The following is an 18205-nucleotide window of genomic DNA, read 5'->3' as shown; positions in this document are numbered from 1 at the left end:
AATTTGTCAAAATCAGAATCCACATTCTTAGAATTTAACCACTGCTCTAACAAATCTTCTTTGATTTTTGCATACTCAACATGGGATTGCTTATCTTGCTTATAAGTTGTCCTAAATTTTACTCTATAAGCTTCAGGAACAAGCTCATAGGCCTTAAGAATCAAGCTCTTAACTACATCATAATTATCAGATTGATCCTGAGGCAAAGATGCATAAGTTACTTGAGCTTTACTGGTGAGAACAGTTTGAAGGAGTACTGGCCAATACTCCTTAGGCCAATTAAACCTGTAGCTACCTCTCAAACAACTGAAAATACTTTGTTAAATCAGATTCATTAAAAGGAGGGACAAGTTTAACATTTTTAGCCACATCAAAATCATCAGAGCTAGATGATCCAGTTCCACCTTGTTTCATGCGATACTCATGGTCTGCCTGAATCCTAGCAATTTCAACTTGTGCTCTGAGCTCTGTACCTGTGCCTCTTCAATACGAGCATTTGCCTCCTTAACATCAGCCTCCTTAGCACGTGCTTGAAATTCAGCTTCCTTCACACGAGCCTTCTGCAGGGCTAGCTGTAACTTAGCTAATTCAATCTGCGTTTGCTCATTTGGAGGAGTTACATTAAACAAGCTTTTATTAATCATGCCAACAATTTGATCTTTAGAATGATGAGAGTGAACTGCAATTCCCAATTGTTGAGCAACAAGCTGAAGTTCATTCTTTGTTCTGTTTTCTATATCACACACTGTTTGCACATTTGACAAAAATCTTTGGCTTCATCAAGTGTAGAAATAGTAGCCATCATGAATATATCACAGTCACAAAATATCAAGCAATATCCTAATGATAATATCCTGAATATCCTGATATGAGTTCGCCAAATTTATGTTACGGAACAGAGAAAGATAACGTACACTTTAAGAGAGAATGCTAAAAATCACTACTGTCCCGTAAAGTTCCAGGTTCAAAACAAAAGAGTTAGGTAAAATTACAAGTTAAAGTTTAATGCTTAAATTAACAACAAAACATTCAGGACTCATAAGGATAATGTAATGGCAAAAAACAGGTTAAATATATGGTTAACTGCAATAGCCTCTATTAACACAAAATTAGCAAGAGTAAATTTATCTAAGTCAGCCCTGATAAAATGAGATACCAGATAATACTCAGTGAATGCCAGATAAATAATTACAGATACAAACTATTATCAAAAATGACTGACAAAGAACCCCACACGAATTACAAAAACTTCACTAGGCCCACAAATCAAACCTATGCTACACAGTACAAGAAAAAATGCAACAACAGTTATACTCAAATTACACACAGCTGCTAGATGTTTGGAGATTTCTTGAGCACTCACAATAATAATATCTGTACAGGGGAGGACAGAGATGTGAACAAAATGAGGAGCAGATCTAAGTGGCAATGATGCAGAGACTGAGCTCATTATATAGGGGCCGGCAGAGCCTGATACAACTTGTAAGAGGACGCGCAAATGAAAGCCATGGGGACAAAGAGATGACAATCCCGCAAAGTATAACAGAGATGTCGACTTACTCTACTATAACGGTAGAAGGGGGGAACTGAGGCAGAACACGCTCGTGATCAAACATGCAGCATACTGTGCGTAAAAATTACACAAAGGATGATGAAATCATAGGCTATGTAACAACACATATATACATATATATACAAACATATATATATATATATATATATATATATATATATATATATATATATATAGTGTGTGTGTGTGTGTGTGTGTGTGTGTGTGTATAATAGCCTTTTCCTGACCCTTAAATTTTTAGGCTTGGCAATACAAGATTAGGTGAAAGATACATACCAGTGTGTGTGTGTGTGTGTGTGTGTGTGTGTGTGTGTGTGTTGTGATAAACATATAAGACGCATCTTACCTCCCTAACTACGAGTCCCATCATTCCGGTCCATGACCCGTCTGGTTCCAGCGTGCCAAATGTCCACTCTTTTGACCGCACGTACACATACCTGCCACACAAACTTGGATGTTTATATGCCACTTCATCAAGAGGAAATGATAAAGTTGGTCCAAAGGAATACAAAGAAGTTCAACGGAAAGCCAACAGCAACATGCATGTTACTCCTTACTTGACTGTTTTTCTGATAAGGAAGGTAAGAAATAAGAAAGTATTCTATCAGCTAAAGACACGGGTACAAAATCAGAAGTACATGTATAAACTTCATATTTATCAATAACAGCTACTTATATAGTGGGGAAAAGCTCATTTATGAACAGTAAAATGATGTTTTTTAATGCAAGGAAGAAGGAACCAAAGGCCAGGAGCCCGCAAACCGTTCCTTCCAAGAAGAAGAAGAAAAAAAGCCAAATTCAAGATCGTTCATTTCGAGATGCCTGGACACACTGCATTTGAAAGACTGGAGACCATAGAAAGCAGGAAATACAGACAGAGGGCGACAGTTCCAGAGTTGACCTGTTGCATAAATGAAGGACTGGGAGTTACGGTTAACTCTTGCATTAGAGAGTTGGACAGAAAAGGGATGAGAGTTTGTTGCTAGACGGGTGTTACACGCCCGTCGTAGAATTGGAGGGATGCAAGCAGACAGTTCAGAGGAGCAGTGACCATTGAAGTAGCGAAAGAAAATAGATAAAGATGCAACAGTGCGGCAAAGAGACAGAGGTTGAAGGAAGCCAGTAAGAGGAGGAGAGTTAATGAGATGAAAAGCCTTTGACTCCATCCTACCGAGAAGAGCTGTATGTGCGGAGGCACCCCACACATGAGAGACATGAGAGTTGTACTATACACAGGGGCGAATAAAACGCATGTATAAAGTCAACAACTGTGCAGGGGTAAAGAAGGTATGGAGTCGCCTTAACACACTTAATCTCTTGGAAGAGATGTATTATGATCTTTCCAAGATAACTCCCGAGAGAATGAAACCCCAAATATATTTAAGGATGGTGCAGGATTAAGCTGAATATTATTAAACATTAGTGGGTACTCTTGTGGAAGATTTTGTCGAGTTGATAGGTGTAATAACTGAGTCTTTGATGCATTAGAAACAACAAGATTATTTTTACCCCAGTCAGAGATATGAGCCAAGTCAGACATTAGGTGTGCCATAGCCTCATCCCTTGTTTGTTGAAGTAACTGCTGAAATGGATGTTGCGAGAACCGAATGGAAAGGTGAAAGGTGGAATCATCAGCGTATCAGTGGATAGGGTTAGATGTACAGCTTAGAAGGTCATTGATGAATAAAAGGAAGAGAGTTGGTGATAGGACAGAGGCCCGAGGAACACCACTGTTGATAGATGTAGACGAAGAACAATGGCCGTCTACAAAAGCAGCTATAGAACGACCAGAAAGGAAGCTATGGATGAAGGCACAGATAGAATTATAGAAACAATAAGAGGGCAGTTTAGAAATAAAAGATTTATGCCAGACTTGACTGAAAGCTTTTGAGATGTCAAGTGCAATGACAAAGCTTTCACCAAAGTCCCAAAAGGAGGATGACCAGGAGTCTGAAAGGTAGGTGAGAAGATCGTCAGTGGAGTGTCCTTGATGGAACCCATACTGACGATCAGAAAGAAGGTTATGATAGGAAAGATGCTTTAAAATTTTTCTGTTAAGAATACACTCGAAAACTAGTGAGACACAGGAATTAGAGTCATCACGAATTCTAATTCATGATCTAGCTCTCCAGGTGTCCCTAATGTAGCTTCTGGACAGAAAACTGTAACTGTGGACAACTCGAAATATCCATATATATGTATATATTTCTTTATGGTTCTGACGAACGTATTTACACAATATTGTATGATAACTGCAAGTTCTTCTTTGTCCTTGTGTTAGTTGTTGAGCGCGGTCGTCTTGGGATATATTCGGTACATATTTCACTTTTTATTTTTTTTTAAATCAAGCAGCAGCATTCAGTGAATTCGTCCAAGTATTTCATTGCAGTAAGTTCCATTACATTGCAGTCATCTGCTAATCTTAGCAACCCCGCATGTAGGATCTTGCACTATACGGAAGTATATGTTTCCTGGCTTGAGCAATAACAAAGCCAGCCCAGCTGACTGACCCCGGGTGTCGCATGGACGGAGTGACATGCTGGAAGTTACCGTTCTGCTCAGTGCGCATGCGCCGAATGCCCTTGTAGCTGCTATGCTGAAAGTATCCGCATGTTACCTCATTTACTGTGCCATTTATCAACAACATTTTATGAAACACATGTGTCAGGAAGATGGCCGGATGTTTTACTGACATATAGGTAACCATAGGTCGATATATAGATACAGTATATATATATATATATATATATATATATATATATATATATATATATATATATATATATATATATATATATATGTTACAGGCAGATTGTGAAATCAGCCATTTCATGAGTTAAGGTTAGTTTAGTTTAGGTTAGTGCCTCATTCGGGATATAGTAAATGAAAACTAATACAGCTAGTGAGAAACTCTTGAACATCCCGATTTACTGGATCAAGCTGAGCCACCTGATGGCAAGAGTTTAGATGAATCGAGACATACTGTTTATGTTAATGGGAAATTATTGGTATTTTAATGGAAAATTATTGGCATTCCCAGATCCCCATTTAGTAACAAATTGGGATGATAACACATTTCCCATCCACTCAGTAAGATGTATTGAGCATAGTGCATGGAATCTTGTAGCCTTCCATCCTACATTCCGATTACATCTATGTTCCCATAGCTTTCATCGTATTGGTTCCTTCTTAGCTTAGAGAAAATTTCGCCCAGCCTTTAACTTCAGCCATAGAAGGATACATGTTTCTTGAATCCGACGAGCTGGCCACCACTGCACAAACAAACACAGGCATCGTCACTCCAATTGCCTGAGAATCACCGTGTTAATGTTGATGGTCTGAGACTTGTCCCAAGAATGATAATCGTTCGCCTGCGAGCGTGGCTGACATCGGCATAAAGATGCCAGAGATTCCTCAGTTTATATCTTAGCCAATATATATCAATATTCACAGACAGTGACATGAGTACAAAATATCTTTTACAATCTTAGCATATTTTCTGGGTACATAATAAGTCACTTCAGTAACCACTGGCTGTTTTAGAATGTGTGAAAGGGCCCTAAACTGGTATTTGCGTTAAGTTTCCTTAAAGAATTTGCAGTATTCACACAAGGATGGCATGCTTTTGTTAACATTAGCTACTACATATTTATATATACGTTGAAAAGTGAAAATTACTTTCAAGTATAGTTTAAACTAAGGAACAAGAATAATAAAACTCCGTAACTGATTACTATAGCACCCCCTGTCCACATTTTCTGAGAACGACACTGTGGACACCTGGCGAGCTAGACCATGAACTAGACTTCGTAGTTACTCCAGTTAGGAGATAGTTAGAGGGTTGGGAATGGATACCCTTCTTTGGGACTGGCTGAATGAGAACAAACTTCCAGCAAGATGGAAAGGTACAAGTTGAAAGACAAAGGCGAATGAGCTTACCTAGGCAGGGTGTAAGCACAGAAGCACGGTTCTTGAATACAGCAACAGGGACTCCATCAGGCCCACATGCCTTGTTAGTACTGAGGAAAGTGATGGCAGAAAATACATCAGCTGAAGAAATTTTAATGTCAGCCATGAGGAAGTCAGAGGGGGGAAGTGATGGAGGAACAGCACCGTAATCATCTAAGGTGGAATTGGAGGAGAAAGTTTGAGTGAAGAGATCTGCTTTATCAGTAGAAGAAAGAGCTACAAAGCCATCAGAGTAGAAAATAGGAGGGAAGGATGATAAGGTAAAGTTGTTAGAAAGGTTTATGGTAAGGTGCCAGAAGGAGCGGGAAGAATTCGAGTTGGAGAGCCGAGAGCATTAAGTTTGGATGAAGTTATTATTAGCAGAGCAAAGAACAGACATAGCACGATTCCGGGCAGAAACATAAACAAGATGTGATTCAGGGGTGGGTTGGCTCTGGTGCGTTTTATAGGCCCTCTCCTTGTTATGGACAGCATTAGAACAAGCGTGATCAAATAAAGGCCTTCTTGCACCAGTCAAAGGATATAAGAAGGGAATGTATGCTTCCATGCCCGAGAGAACAACCTCTGCAATGTGCAAGGCACACTCAGATGGCTCCTGGCCATGGAAGGAATAATCATTCCAGAGAAAATGAAAGAAGTACTACCTGAGGGCCTCTCAATCAGCAACTCCAAAGTGCCACAGTTGACGTTTCTTGGAGGGTCCACAGGCCCTACCAGAGCGATAGGACAGGTTAAAGTAATAAGGCTGTGATCGGAGGAGCCCAACAAAGAGGAAAGATTAACAGTGTATGCAGGAGGATTAGTTGTAAGAAAGTGGTCCAGTATGTTGGAGCTCTCTCCAAGGTGGTTGGGTATACGGGCAGGGTGATGTACAAGCTACACTAGGTCATTAAGGATAGAAAAGATGTAGGCTTGTTCACCAAGTGGATCAGTGAAAAGAGGGGAGGGCCAAAGGTGGTGGTGAGCATTGAAATCTCCTAGTATGGAGATTTCAGAGAAAGGAGAGATTGATAGGATGTGTTTTATCATAGAAGTAAGATTGTCGAAGAATTTTTCATAGTCAGTAGAATTTGGTGTTAAATAAACAGCACAGATACATTTAGTTATAGAATGACAGGAAAGCCGAAGCCAGAGAGTAGAGACTTCAGAAGAATCAAGTTCAGGAACACGAGAGCAATATAAGTCGTTGCGTACATATACACAAGAGCCACCTTTTGTTTTGGAATGAGTATAGGGAAAGCAGGAGGATACCAAAAAGAGTTTGCTATCTGTTGTCTCAGCTGAGTCTCAGTTAAGATAAGAAGGTGAGTTTAGAGGAGCGGTGGTGCTCAACAGAGAGAAAGTTAGAGGAAAGGCCGCGAATGTTGCAGAAATGAAGAAGGAAGTCAGACAGTGTTTCCTGGCAGCTCATTGAGTCGTCACCGGGAGAGGGGCTGTTGGTGGGGACATTTATGCACCCTCCCCCCTAGGGTATCCGAGGCTTGGTTATTAGACACCATTTTTCCTTTTTGATTTTGAAAAGGAAGTGTAGTGTGTAATGGGCATGTAGTTTGGAGTAGACAGTTAGAGAAACTTGTACTGGAGATCATGCTGGCCTACTCTCTGTGTTACTGAAACACTGAAAAGGTTCAGCAAAGGGGGATGGTCAGGAACTAGTCCCGAGGGCTGATGAAACGGGAGCATTAGCTCTCCCTGTCATCAGCTTTCCATCCACCTTGGGAGTACTGCCCTGCTCTAATGGTGCTACAGTCTGCTCCTGTGGAGTAGGTGATACAAGTCCTAATTATGTTAAAAAAGTAAATTAATTTTCATTTTCTTATAATATTCCCGAAAACAAAAATCCCACCTTTCGTCAGATATTAATAGGGATAAGGGAGAAACCTTACTATCCGCACATTCTTTTTGTGTTGCTGGATGATAAGACATTGGGTGCCTGGGAATCGTAGTGTTCTCCATCAACAGTTTACTCCTCCAAAGGTATAGAAACCTAGGATCCGATTCCCGTTCGTTTCGGGTGTCCGGGAATTATGGGCAGGTTCAATTAGTATATGGAATATGAGATGCTTGCATAAAAGAAAAGAAAAGATTAGAGACAATATTCAATATACAGCAAAGGGGACAATGATGTGGCGCTGTAACTGTAGTAACGATTATAACAAAATGTCTGCATGACTGGAAAAGACTGATATCCGAACTGTTCTGCCTTTTTTTTTTTTTTTTTTTTTAATGGAAAGGTCAGATAGGTCTTCAACGATCCTTTCTCGAGAAGACATTTCCCCCTAATCTGAATATACTCTAGAGCTGGCAGTTGTAAAGGACAATTTGCATCATATTCTATCACTGCATACGTTCCCTAGGGAATAACTTCCTCTTTGGGGATACACCTCTTATCTAGAGGGTCTAATCCACCTATGGAAGACTATCCCCTCACAGAACGACAATTTACCTCCTGGGGAGCCGACATTTTATAAATTAACTATGCCTTCACGCTTGAAATATGAAGTCATTATATCGTTTTTCAGTGTACCTTTATTTCAACACACGAACACGAAATAAATCCTCCTCTGGTTATATTACAAGGCCCAACACCCAGTTAGATTAGCCCCTGTACGGAATGCACTGTACCCCACTCCAGGTATATACGCCATCACTCCATTATAGAAGTCCAGCCAACGATTTTTTTTCTCTATCCAGCACTAGCCTAGGGCCAAGGTCTAATGAGTTAGTGATTCGAGAAGCCTTTAACTTCAGTTTAAACAGTCCTTATTATCTAATTCCTCTACACATGAACTGCACTCCTCACAAGAAAAGAAAACTCACGGTTACATATAGAGTTACAAAAAAAAAGGTCTGATGTGTGTGGGCTAGTGGACACAGGCACATTGTTGCTGTATAATAGGTGGACTACGTAGCAGTAGTAGTAGTAGTAGTAGTAGTAGTAGTAATTATCATCATCGTCCAGAACTTCTTTACCATCCCAAGGTGGGTTGAGGTAGGGTCTAAATATCAATAATAATAATAATAATAATAATAATAATAATAATAATAATAACAACAATAATAATAATAATAATAATAATAATAATAATAATAATAATAATAATAATATAATTAAATTCTAGCATATATCCCGAGTCGAAACCATATTACAAGAAGCGCTAACAACAGAGTGCCCGAGTTGGTGCAAGGTAAGTTATATTTTTTTCCCTAAACCTTTCCCATGAAATGACCTTTTTGTCTTTTATCTTAGCACTGGCACACAGTATGACGTAAAAATCATGGTGACTGCAAATCAGATATATCATTTACTCCCTTCTTACGTGAAATTCATTCCTCGGCCAAAATAGTCGATTGTTTTAGAAACTGCCCCTGTGAAGACAAGGCGGCGTCCACCAGGGCTGGCGGGGTCGTCCTCCCAGTAGATTTTGTGATGAGTCAGCACTTCAATGCCCACTAACAGAGTTGGCGCCACGATGAACCTGGCGGAGATTGTATTTGTCCACGTGTCTGTTTGGTCAACAAAGTTGAAAATATTGACACTGATAATTTTCGTAGAATCATCATCAGCGTATAACATAGATAAAAATTATGTGAAAATAGCTTTGACATAATATCAAATATTTGCTGAACAACAACGTCCTTCGATTTAAGCAAAAATAAAGAAAAAATAATAAGCAACTTAACAAACACTTTGAAACGATGGACGGTCATAGAAATTGTAATTTTAAAATTTAGAGCAAAATCGAATAATAACAATGTTCAACAAGTACCTGATAAGTGATTTCCACACGACATTTTGTACTTTAAAAGAGATTTGTGCTATTACGCCAAAAATTATTAATGTCCATATTTCAAACCTCATTTTATCCCAAAACTCACAAGTGGCCAAGTTTTTTACTATCTTCAGCGAACAATATATATATATATATATATATATATATATATATATATATATATATATATATATATATATATATATATATATATATATATATATATATATATATATATATATATATTAGCTTATGTCCTGTAATTCATGAGCAGAATAAAACAATTCCACGTCTCTGCATCCATTTCTTACCGTATTATTGCTTTGTGAGTACCTCCTTATTTAGGTGTTAATATCTTGTTAGAACGTACTATCCAAAAGAGAGAGTAGGAAGTTTTCGGTCAAGTAATAGTGGAATTGTTTTGAAATAAAAAAAAATCCTCCTATGAACATTTACAACACATAAATGATAAATAGCAAGATAGCCACATTACCACATTTGACCTAACCTGAAAAGACCAGCTACCGCGTTCAGCTTAGCTTATCAAGTTTACACAGGCTGGAGGGTCGACGTGACTTGTAACCAAGGAGACTCATTCCTGCCTTATAATTAAGGCTTCTCAGCTATCACAAAGCCTAAAATAATACTGAAGACATGGGAATAAATAAGCCGACTATAGGAAGTCACGAGACAGAAAGGTAAACGAAGTTATACTGCAAGTATCCACACAAGGAAATATGGATTTTTAGTTTGAACGAGCAAGTTTGCTATTATTATTTCAGCTAATGTAAGAAGTGGACGAACCTACTTACCTTTTACTGATGGACCTCCTGAGATAATCCATCTTATTTCAGAATGTGCATACTATCAGCTTAGGGGCTTTGGCCTCGTATGCAAAAACATGGAGAGTTATACACTGACTCATTTCCTGTACTTAGTTTGGCTTTTTTTTTTCCTCCTCTCTTTTCAACAGTATGTGGGCGAATTTTGAGAAATGAAAGCACACTGAAGTAACACCTATTACTTTTTCATAAGTCTTCCAGTGATGTCCATAGGTCCACCGTAGCTTTACGACTTTCTGAGTTTGTCCAGTTTTGGTGCCCAATTGGAAGCTTTTTGAATTAATTCACTATCGTGGTGGCTAATTATGAGAAAAGGCATTTAGGTGATAACTGTTTCTAATCATTAGCTTTCCAGCGAAATGTACTGTTATGCCTTATCTTTAGTAGTCTCCAGAGTAACACAGTCTTGTTGTTTAGTGTGGTAAAAACGTCCACATGCTACAACTGATTCGATAGAGTTCTTGCTCTCTTCAGTCGCTTGCACAACAAGAAAATATTTAAGATTATTTTATGTATTTGACAGATGTATCCAAAATATAACGTGTATACCCTAACACAGCAAAAGTAAAATAGAAGAGGAATTAATAAGGGAATTACACACACACACACACACACACACACACACACACACACACACACACACACACACACACACACACACACACACACACACACACACACACACACAATTCCATCGTAATCTATCTCCATCATCCATCAACCATTACTATTAACGTGATGTGATTTCTCCTTCAGCCGGAATGTATCCCAAACAAATCTTAACTCCTTTTTAATCCGCTTACGTACTTTATATTTCATTCTTGTTGCCTGCAAACGATTTTACTGTTTATAAGAGGACTTTCATGCTGAAAGGGTAAAATGTAGCTTCCACGGACCCCTTCTTTACTAACAGGCAGGAGGAAGTGCCCATAGCGATGCTGTATTTACTCTGATTTGGCTTAAAATTGCAATCGCTTCGTTTTGAATGCTGAGTTGTAACAATAGATCATAACTAGAACACGCTGCTAGTTACGAAGAAATGTTATATGAAGGATATTATATATCATCCTGTTGTGTTTTTGCTGCTACTGAGTTGCGTGAAATACGTTGCAAAACGGTGAAAATCTGGGCCATATTAGAATAAAGAAAATATAACGTTATCGGCTTGTAGGAATTGAGAATCTAACGTGACACAGTGTCAGTGACAATATTTCCAAGTAAACTGTTAGTTTGCAGGTAGGGCGTAAGACAGGGTTGTTAGTGAAAGGAAATCATTACGTCATGGGAACAACTCAAGTGGTGTACAGCTGTTCTAAGAAGTGTTGTCATAAAGTCCACTGATTTAAATTGGGCATTGTGACATCATTTAACAGCTCGACAATATAACAAGTGTTACGCACTGTTAAAATAAAAATCAGTTTCAACCTTGTTACCTCCAGACTTTTTCATGCAACATATAAGAGCGGCTTAAATGTGAAAGGTTAATGATATATCTTAGTCTATTATTTGTATAATATCTCTACAGAAATGAAGGTAACTGTCTCGTAGCGGAAATAATACAACAGAAAACACGTTATCGGATTGAAGTTTATAGATAATGACTTATATTCTTAATACACAAGAGCAGAGAGAGAGAGAGAGAGAAAGAGAGAGACAGGATAACTTACTTAACGAACTTGTCAGGAAAGAGTGGAATATGTGAAGTGAGGGTGAGTCCCTTTTCCTCACTCCACGAAGCAACTTGTAGTTGGTCGTCCGGGTTGGTATAAGGCAGCGACAGATACAGGCTTATTCTGATAAAAAGTATATTGGCTTAGTTTATATGTTAATGGTAAATGAGTTACGATGATGATGATGATGATGATGATGATGATGATGATGACGATGAGGAGGAGGAGGAAAATGATGACAAGGAAGAGAAAGTCAGATATACGTGCAGAACAGACATGACGATGAGGAGGAGGAAGGTGTAGTACACGGTGATGCTGACGATGATGATAAAATATACTTTATCTTTGTCATATACTCTTAGTTCACTTGAATTATTAGTGAGAGTAGAATTTGGATGAGGATGACGATGATCATGATGATGACGATGAGCATCGTGATAAATACAAGATATCAGGAAGAGAAACCAGCACATCACCTAACTTAACCTGACACATGGACACAGAAATTTAAGGGTCTATGCATTGATGGAAAGTAAGTTGTTATCACTTGCTTAATAAAATTATAGGACACATTTGTTGACCGTGTGACCTGTGACATGCCACTGATCCGCAAAAGGCTGGGCAGAGATACGGTTGTGGTGGGAAAAGGATTGGGTCGGATGGCCTGCAAAATTACATGGCAGTGAGGCTGGGGAATGATAGTACAGTATACACTGAATACTGTGTGTTTTATAATTAATACTTTCAGTGGAGTGAAGGATTACCTAACAACATCCTCTGTGTATGAAAGTGTAGGAAGTGAGGCGTGAAGAAATGGGCGTGGGTCACAACGAAATCAGTGGGGTGAGCTGGAGTTGTGATGGGTGGTGCGAAGGGGCAATGAGACTAAAACCTGTGAAAATGGGCGGTGTAAGGTTATTGGTTTCATTACAGTAAAAGTTTCAAAGTTTTTTTTTAGCAGCATTTGTAAGCCGTTATTCTCATTTATTGATTCTATGATGCAAGTGAAAACAGACCGGCAATCAAAATATCAATGGCGGGAAAGCTTCAGATAGAGATTTCACTGAGTCACTCCTGTTGTTTTTGCATTTTGATGTTTCATGTGTATATTTTATGGCAGATGTCATTCCTTGTCCAAATCAGCCATGGTAGCTTAAATGGCTGCTGGTGTCGATGAGCATTTTCGTTTTTGGCCAGCTCATGCTGCCCTTATTTTTAGTCGTATTTACTTGCATGATATCTTTCTTTGGGTCATTCTTTTTTGTCTTACTGTGGCAGGCACTTCTACCATTCAGAATTAGCCGATTCCAACCAAACTTGGACACAATGACCAGACTATGACCTAGTTGTGTTCGAAAGGTTTGATTGCTAGACAACTACTCGTTGCCTAGCAATGGACGAAAAATCGTTTTTTTTCGCACTTTTCACGTTTTGAGCTGTAAAACATTATTAATGGGCATAGAATGCTGTGACATCTTTAGGTCTGATCTTGAGGTCATTCCCTATCGAAATGGTGCCATCCATTTTCCTCTCTCTCCTCTAGTTTTCGAGTGGCAATCGTGCAAAGATTGGCCTTAGCATCCGTAGCAACCACTACCAGTTTTCAAAAACGCCCATCTAGTTTCCCACTGGCTCGATGGAACCGAATGAAATTTTGCATGCTCATAGACATTGATTAGTACTACAACTTTCTACGTACATCTATTTGCTACATTGGCCAGGTCAGAGATCAAATGTCATCAAATGCAAAAGCAGTTATAATAGCTAAAATCATGACCATGCTTGCATGAAACACTGAGCCTCCAAAGATTATTAAGCCAAGGCCATGATTCTTGGGTGGAATGGTGCACTGGAGTACCTCCATACAAAACTGACATTTAGTTAGAAACTCATTTACAGTTGCTGGCAGGGCCGCCTGGAAGTTGAACCTCTGGTGGGCCATTTCAAGAATTTAAGAATTCCCTAGTTCCAGAGTGAGTGGATGGAATCAAATGAAACTTTGCATACTTATAGATGTTAAAAAGCAATACAAGTGTGCTTTATACATGCATGACCTATATCCACCAGGTCAGGGGTCAAATGCCATCAAATGAACTTCAGCGTTATAATCATGATTAGGCTCACGCGAAATGCTAGGAATCCAAAGGATATTGACCCAGAGCCATGATTCTTGGGTGGAATGTTGTCCTTCGGTACCGCCATACAGGAGTGACTTTTCATACCGAAACTCACTTATGGTTGCCGACAAAGTTTGGCTCGCTTAGAGCTGGCCATCATGGCCTACCGGCTTGTTTTTATTCATTTACTGCATTTGATTGGAGATTGCTTTCCTGTGGTTGATATTTTTATTCTGGTTGCAAGCACTGGGTCTCTATGTAACAATTACATGTAGGTGAACTGTCTGAAAAAAGTATATCGTCGAGATAGTAGAAGACCAGAGTCGAGCATCACTAGATAATACCTCATTACTGGGTTGGTTATACCTTTATCCTTGATAATTCCATCCAGTTGTTCCCTCCTACTTCAACTATGTCAGTTTTGAGGAACAGTAACCTCTAAAATAATCCTTTCCATCATTTGGAAAGAGCATGTTAAGGCTCACAGTAGCTCGACACATGACTGTCTACCACACTTGGGAGGCAATTTAGCATCTCGTATATGTGATTCCATACCCACCCAGAAACAGGTTTTCCACTATTAACTGCACTCTTTAGATGATGTGTAGTTGTTTCTACAAAACATATATTTCTAGTACTGAATGCATAGATTACTAATCTTGTTCAGTTTTCTTCCCATCTCTTCACTGTACATTCAGTGTTGTGATAAAGAGCTGTTCATTATTTCCTCAGCCAATTTCTCTGGATAAGGGTATACTATGTTAGTTAAGTTGCCCCTCGGATATCATTAATTTCTATCCTCAATTCACGATGCCATCATTGCATTAATGGAGTTAAGCCTTTGAGGAGAGTGTCCCCAAGCTGAATAACGGTGTCTGGAGTAAGCCAAAAGTATAATCCAAAAATCAGACACCACACATGAATGGGTTTACTGAGACAGTATAATTTCCTTAAGCGTCAGAGAAAGTGCAGAATGAGAAGATGCCATCGTATTCTAAAAATTAACACTTGACTGCTTTCAATGTCATATTATTTATAATTGGTTTTCTGGCTGATTTTCCAGCTTTTAGGAACACTGTAAAGAATATACAGAAATGAGTATTGATGATCAAGCCAAAGGTCACTACACAGGTTCAGAATATTTTTTTTTTTTTTTTTTTTTTTTTTTTTTATGTGTCCGACTTCTGGGCATAGGCTTCACAGCCTGCTCTCAAGGCCCAGTAGTCCTCCTACATACCATACACCTCTCTACATGTCACCACTTCGGCGCTAACACCCACCGTCCATATTGAATACATGCTAGGGCTGTCTCATACAGGACTGGTGTATTGGTATTAGCGGGGGTACTTTTATGACATGTCGGCGGGTTATCTGGTAGATCAGGAAAGTCTGCTTTTATGAAATTCAAATCCTTAAACTGTTCCCTGCCCCAGCCGGGATTCGAACCTGGGTCCATCAGGACTGCAGGCCGCCTCTCTACCGATTCAGCCACCGATGGTGCATGGAGTACCGGGGGGAGGGGAGAACTTGTAGGTAAAGGGGGGGGGGGAGTTCAGGTTGTGCGGCAAGGAAAGGTGATTGAAGTTTCTAGGTGTTTTACAAATATTAAATATCTCTCAGCACTTCTCCCGCATCTTTTCCTCAGACAGTAAAAGATTCCGCGGGAACTTTGTCAGCCAAAAGTCACAATGACAAGAGTGATATTTGGATGAAATCCAGACAGTGAGCCTTGGACATCAAGTTCATGAAAAGTGGATGGCTTGTCGAGTGTTAGTTTTCCTGAAATGAACTTGACACCGTGACGTGCCAAACACTGAGATGTGGCAAAAGTACAGCATACTTATGGCATTGTCAGTGTCCTTGGATATAACTCCTTAGAACAGGCTCTAGGGCTATCCTGCTGTCCTGACCCCCCCCATCCCCGACGAGGGGGTCACCTTGAAGTGGAGGTGGGGCTTAAAATATGGCTGGCACTGCCACCTACTATGGAGGACTGCCTTTGTAGGCTTTGGCATCTGCCCGCCTCGTGGTCCAAGTACCCTTCCCCCACTTACACATACGCATCACTGGTAGAGTAGGCCTACTGGTGATGTTGCTAGTCCTTGCCCATCTCCCATCTCGGGCGGGGTTTTGTTTTTTGCTCCCCCGCGTGCTTGCTGTGCTTGGCGTCCCGTAATGCTGGGAAACGGGAGTCCTTGGGGGGGTTGAACAATGGTGCATGAGGCTCCCTGCAAGTAGCAACACACCTCTTCAGTTCCCTGTTCTGACTAGATGGGCGGCCTGGTTGGACCCAACCAGGTCAATAGGCTGTTCTCTTGTTGGCTAGGGTCAAGTTGGCACTGGGGGGCCTGGTGGCTCCTATTGTCCTGGAGTCACCCAAGTCTAGGTTCTCTGGTGGTTACCTGCAGATACTTCCTCACTACCTCTGAGGTCATCAGAGGTGTCATCCCTGGCATATGTTGGGCTCCGTGGTGGGTGGAGGGCAAGGGAATGAAGTGTGTTTTGCTGTAGTTGGGTTCATTCATGTCACGGGGTTTTTATAATATCACGGTAATTTTAAAATAAATGGTTAAATATTATTTAATTTGATAATAATATTCAACAATATTGAAGAGCAGAGACAATGATTGTCTTGCTACATCAAGCAACGATTACTTTACGCTGATTTGCTAAGATTCTCTAAGAACGAGAATTTATAAACTTCCTCAACAGTACACAGCAGAGACTAATTACTCACAATTGCTGAATTACTGTACTGTTAGCCTCTGGAGAAAGTTACATCACCCCTGACAATAAATAACTAATACTAATAATAACAACATCAGGTTCTTGCTGATGCATTAACTCCTGGCACAACGGATTTTAAGTTAATACATGACTGGTCTAAGTACCAGTTATGAATAGTAAAACGTTTATGCAAGCTAGGAGCTATATGGAAAATAAGCTTAATTTTGGAGAAATGAAACAAAAGTTTACTTACATTAAGCTCGAGAAAGGAACTGTTAAATTTATTAATCACAAAAAATAAATTTAACGTGACAATTCAAATCAATTAAATGAGACGCACTCGCTCACTCACACACAAGCTAAATACTTACGCCTAGGGAAAAACACCTTAACTAAGCTCTTAAAACTACAAAATACACAAAAGAAATACCAGTCGATGAATGCTATGTATCACCCAAAGCTGGAGAACTAAAGGTGGGAGCTTGGAGAAACTGTAAGTGGAGTTTGGGTACTAGCTGACCTCTCGCACTGCTGCACAGACCCTTTCTCCGTCACAGCAAACACAAGACTGAATACCAATACATTGTATGGGCAGAACGCAAGGCGTGGCTAACGGTTGAGGGAAGCAGAGGCGAACGATAAAGAAACAATAGTATCGCTCAGTAGCGCACTTAGTGACGTGCATCAAATCGGTCACCCCTGAAAACGGTGACGAATGATTTGAAAAGTATACCCCGAAATGGAGAGAGAAACGGTTAACTGAGCGATACACAGTGAGTTTTCCACTAATAGTTCGTGGCTTCTCACAAAAAGGAAATGTCGCGAATTGATTCGTGACAATTCAGTATTAAATCTGGCGAGACCCACAGATCTGTCCCAGAGTCGTCAGACTCACCATCTCTAATTGCCACTCTTAATCCTTTTCTGCTTTTTGAGGACTGCCCTCCTATGTCTCAGCATCCAGCTGAGAATGGGAGACCTTCATATTGCATTTATTTTGCTCTGGGATCAGGGCCAGATGAAACGGTGCCTGGGTCATACACATAATATCTAGTGATGAAATTCACTGTGGGTGGGTCAGTGTTAGATATTGACATACCTGATTTGCTCCGTGACTTTGTTTCAGTTTCTGGATGAGAACCTAAAATCTTTCCCTAGGGGAATGGAAGCATCCTTGTTGAGGTATCCTCCCCGGAAGAAAGCTCCCATTTACTTGCTCTGAGTTCTGTTGCTGGTAATGAAACTTCATATGTTCCACATGTAAGGGTGACTGTTGATCGCCAGTGGAAGAAAATAGATGGTGTTCTGATCCAGACTCCAAACTTGTTCCTGACATTTGACTAATTAGTGTTGCCTACTTCTATGAAACTCACATGACTATCACTTCCTGTGAAGCCATATATGCGGACCCCAAAGTGATGTTTCCAATGTCAGCGGTACAGACATGTTAGCTGCTTTCATTGCTGTGTACAGACCGGCCTTCCTGGTATGTGTCTCCTGAGGTGGACCAAGCCATACCACTGACTGTGAAGGA

General features: G+C 39.9%; 1 protein-coding gene across 1 annotated transcript in view; it reads right to left on the bottom strand.

Annotated features, from left to right (window-relative positions):
* LOC145397271 (uncharacterized) overlaps positions 1–18205 on the bottom strand; it is an 88718-nt gene that overhangs the window by 57398 nt on the left and 13115 nt on the right. Inside the window, exons 4-6 of the mRNA XM_080270469.1 lie at positions 11825–11950; positions 8863–9021; positions 1920–2010 (exon numbers count right to left, since the gene is read on the bottom strand). Of these exons, the coding sequence (XP_080126595.1) occupies positions 1920–2010; positions 8863–9021; positions 11825–11950 (376 nt within the window). The remainder of the gene's footprint in view (positions 1–1919; positions 2011–8862; positions 9022–11824; positions 11951–18205) is intronic.

Source organism: Coenobita brevimanus, chromosome 40, assembly GCF_032717465.1.
Source record: "Coenobita brevimanus isolate Jiangsu-jjx chromosome 40, ASM3271746v2, whole genome shotgun sequence".
Taxonomy (NCBI): Eukaryota; Metazoa; Arthropoda; class Malacostraca; order Decapoda; family Coenobitidae; genus Coenobita; species Coenobita brevimanus.
This window is presented reverse-complemented; position numbering and strand designations above follow the sequence as displayed.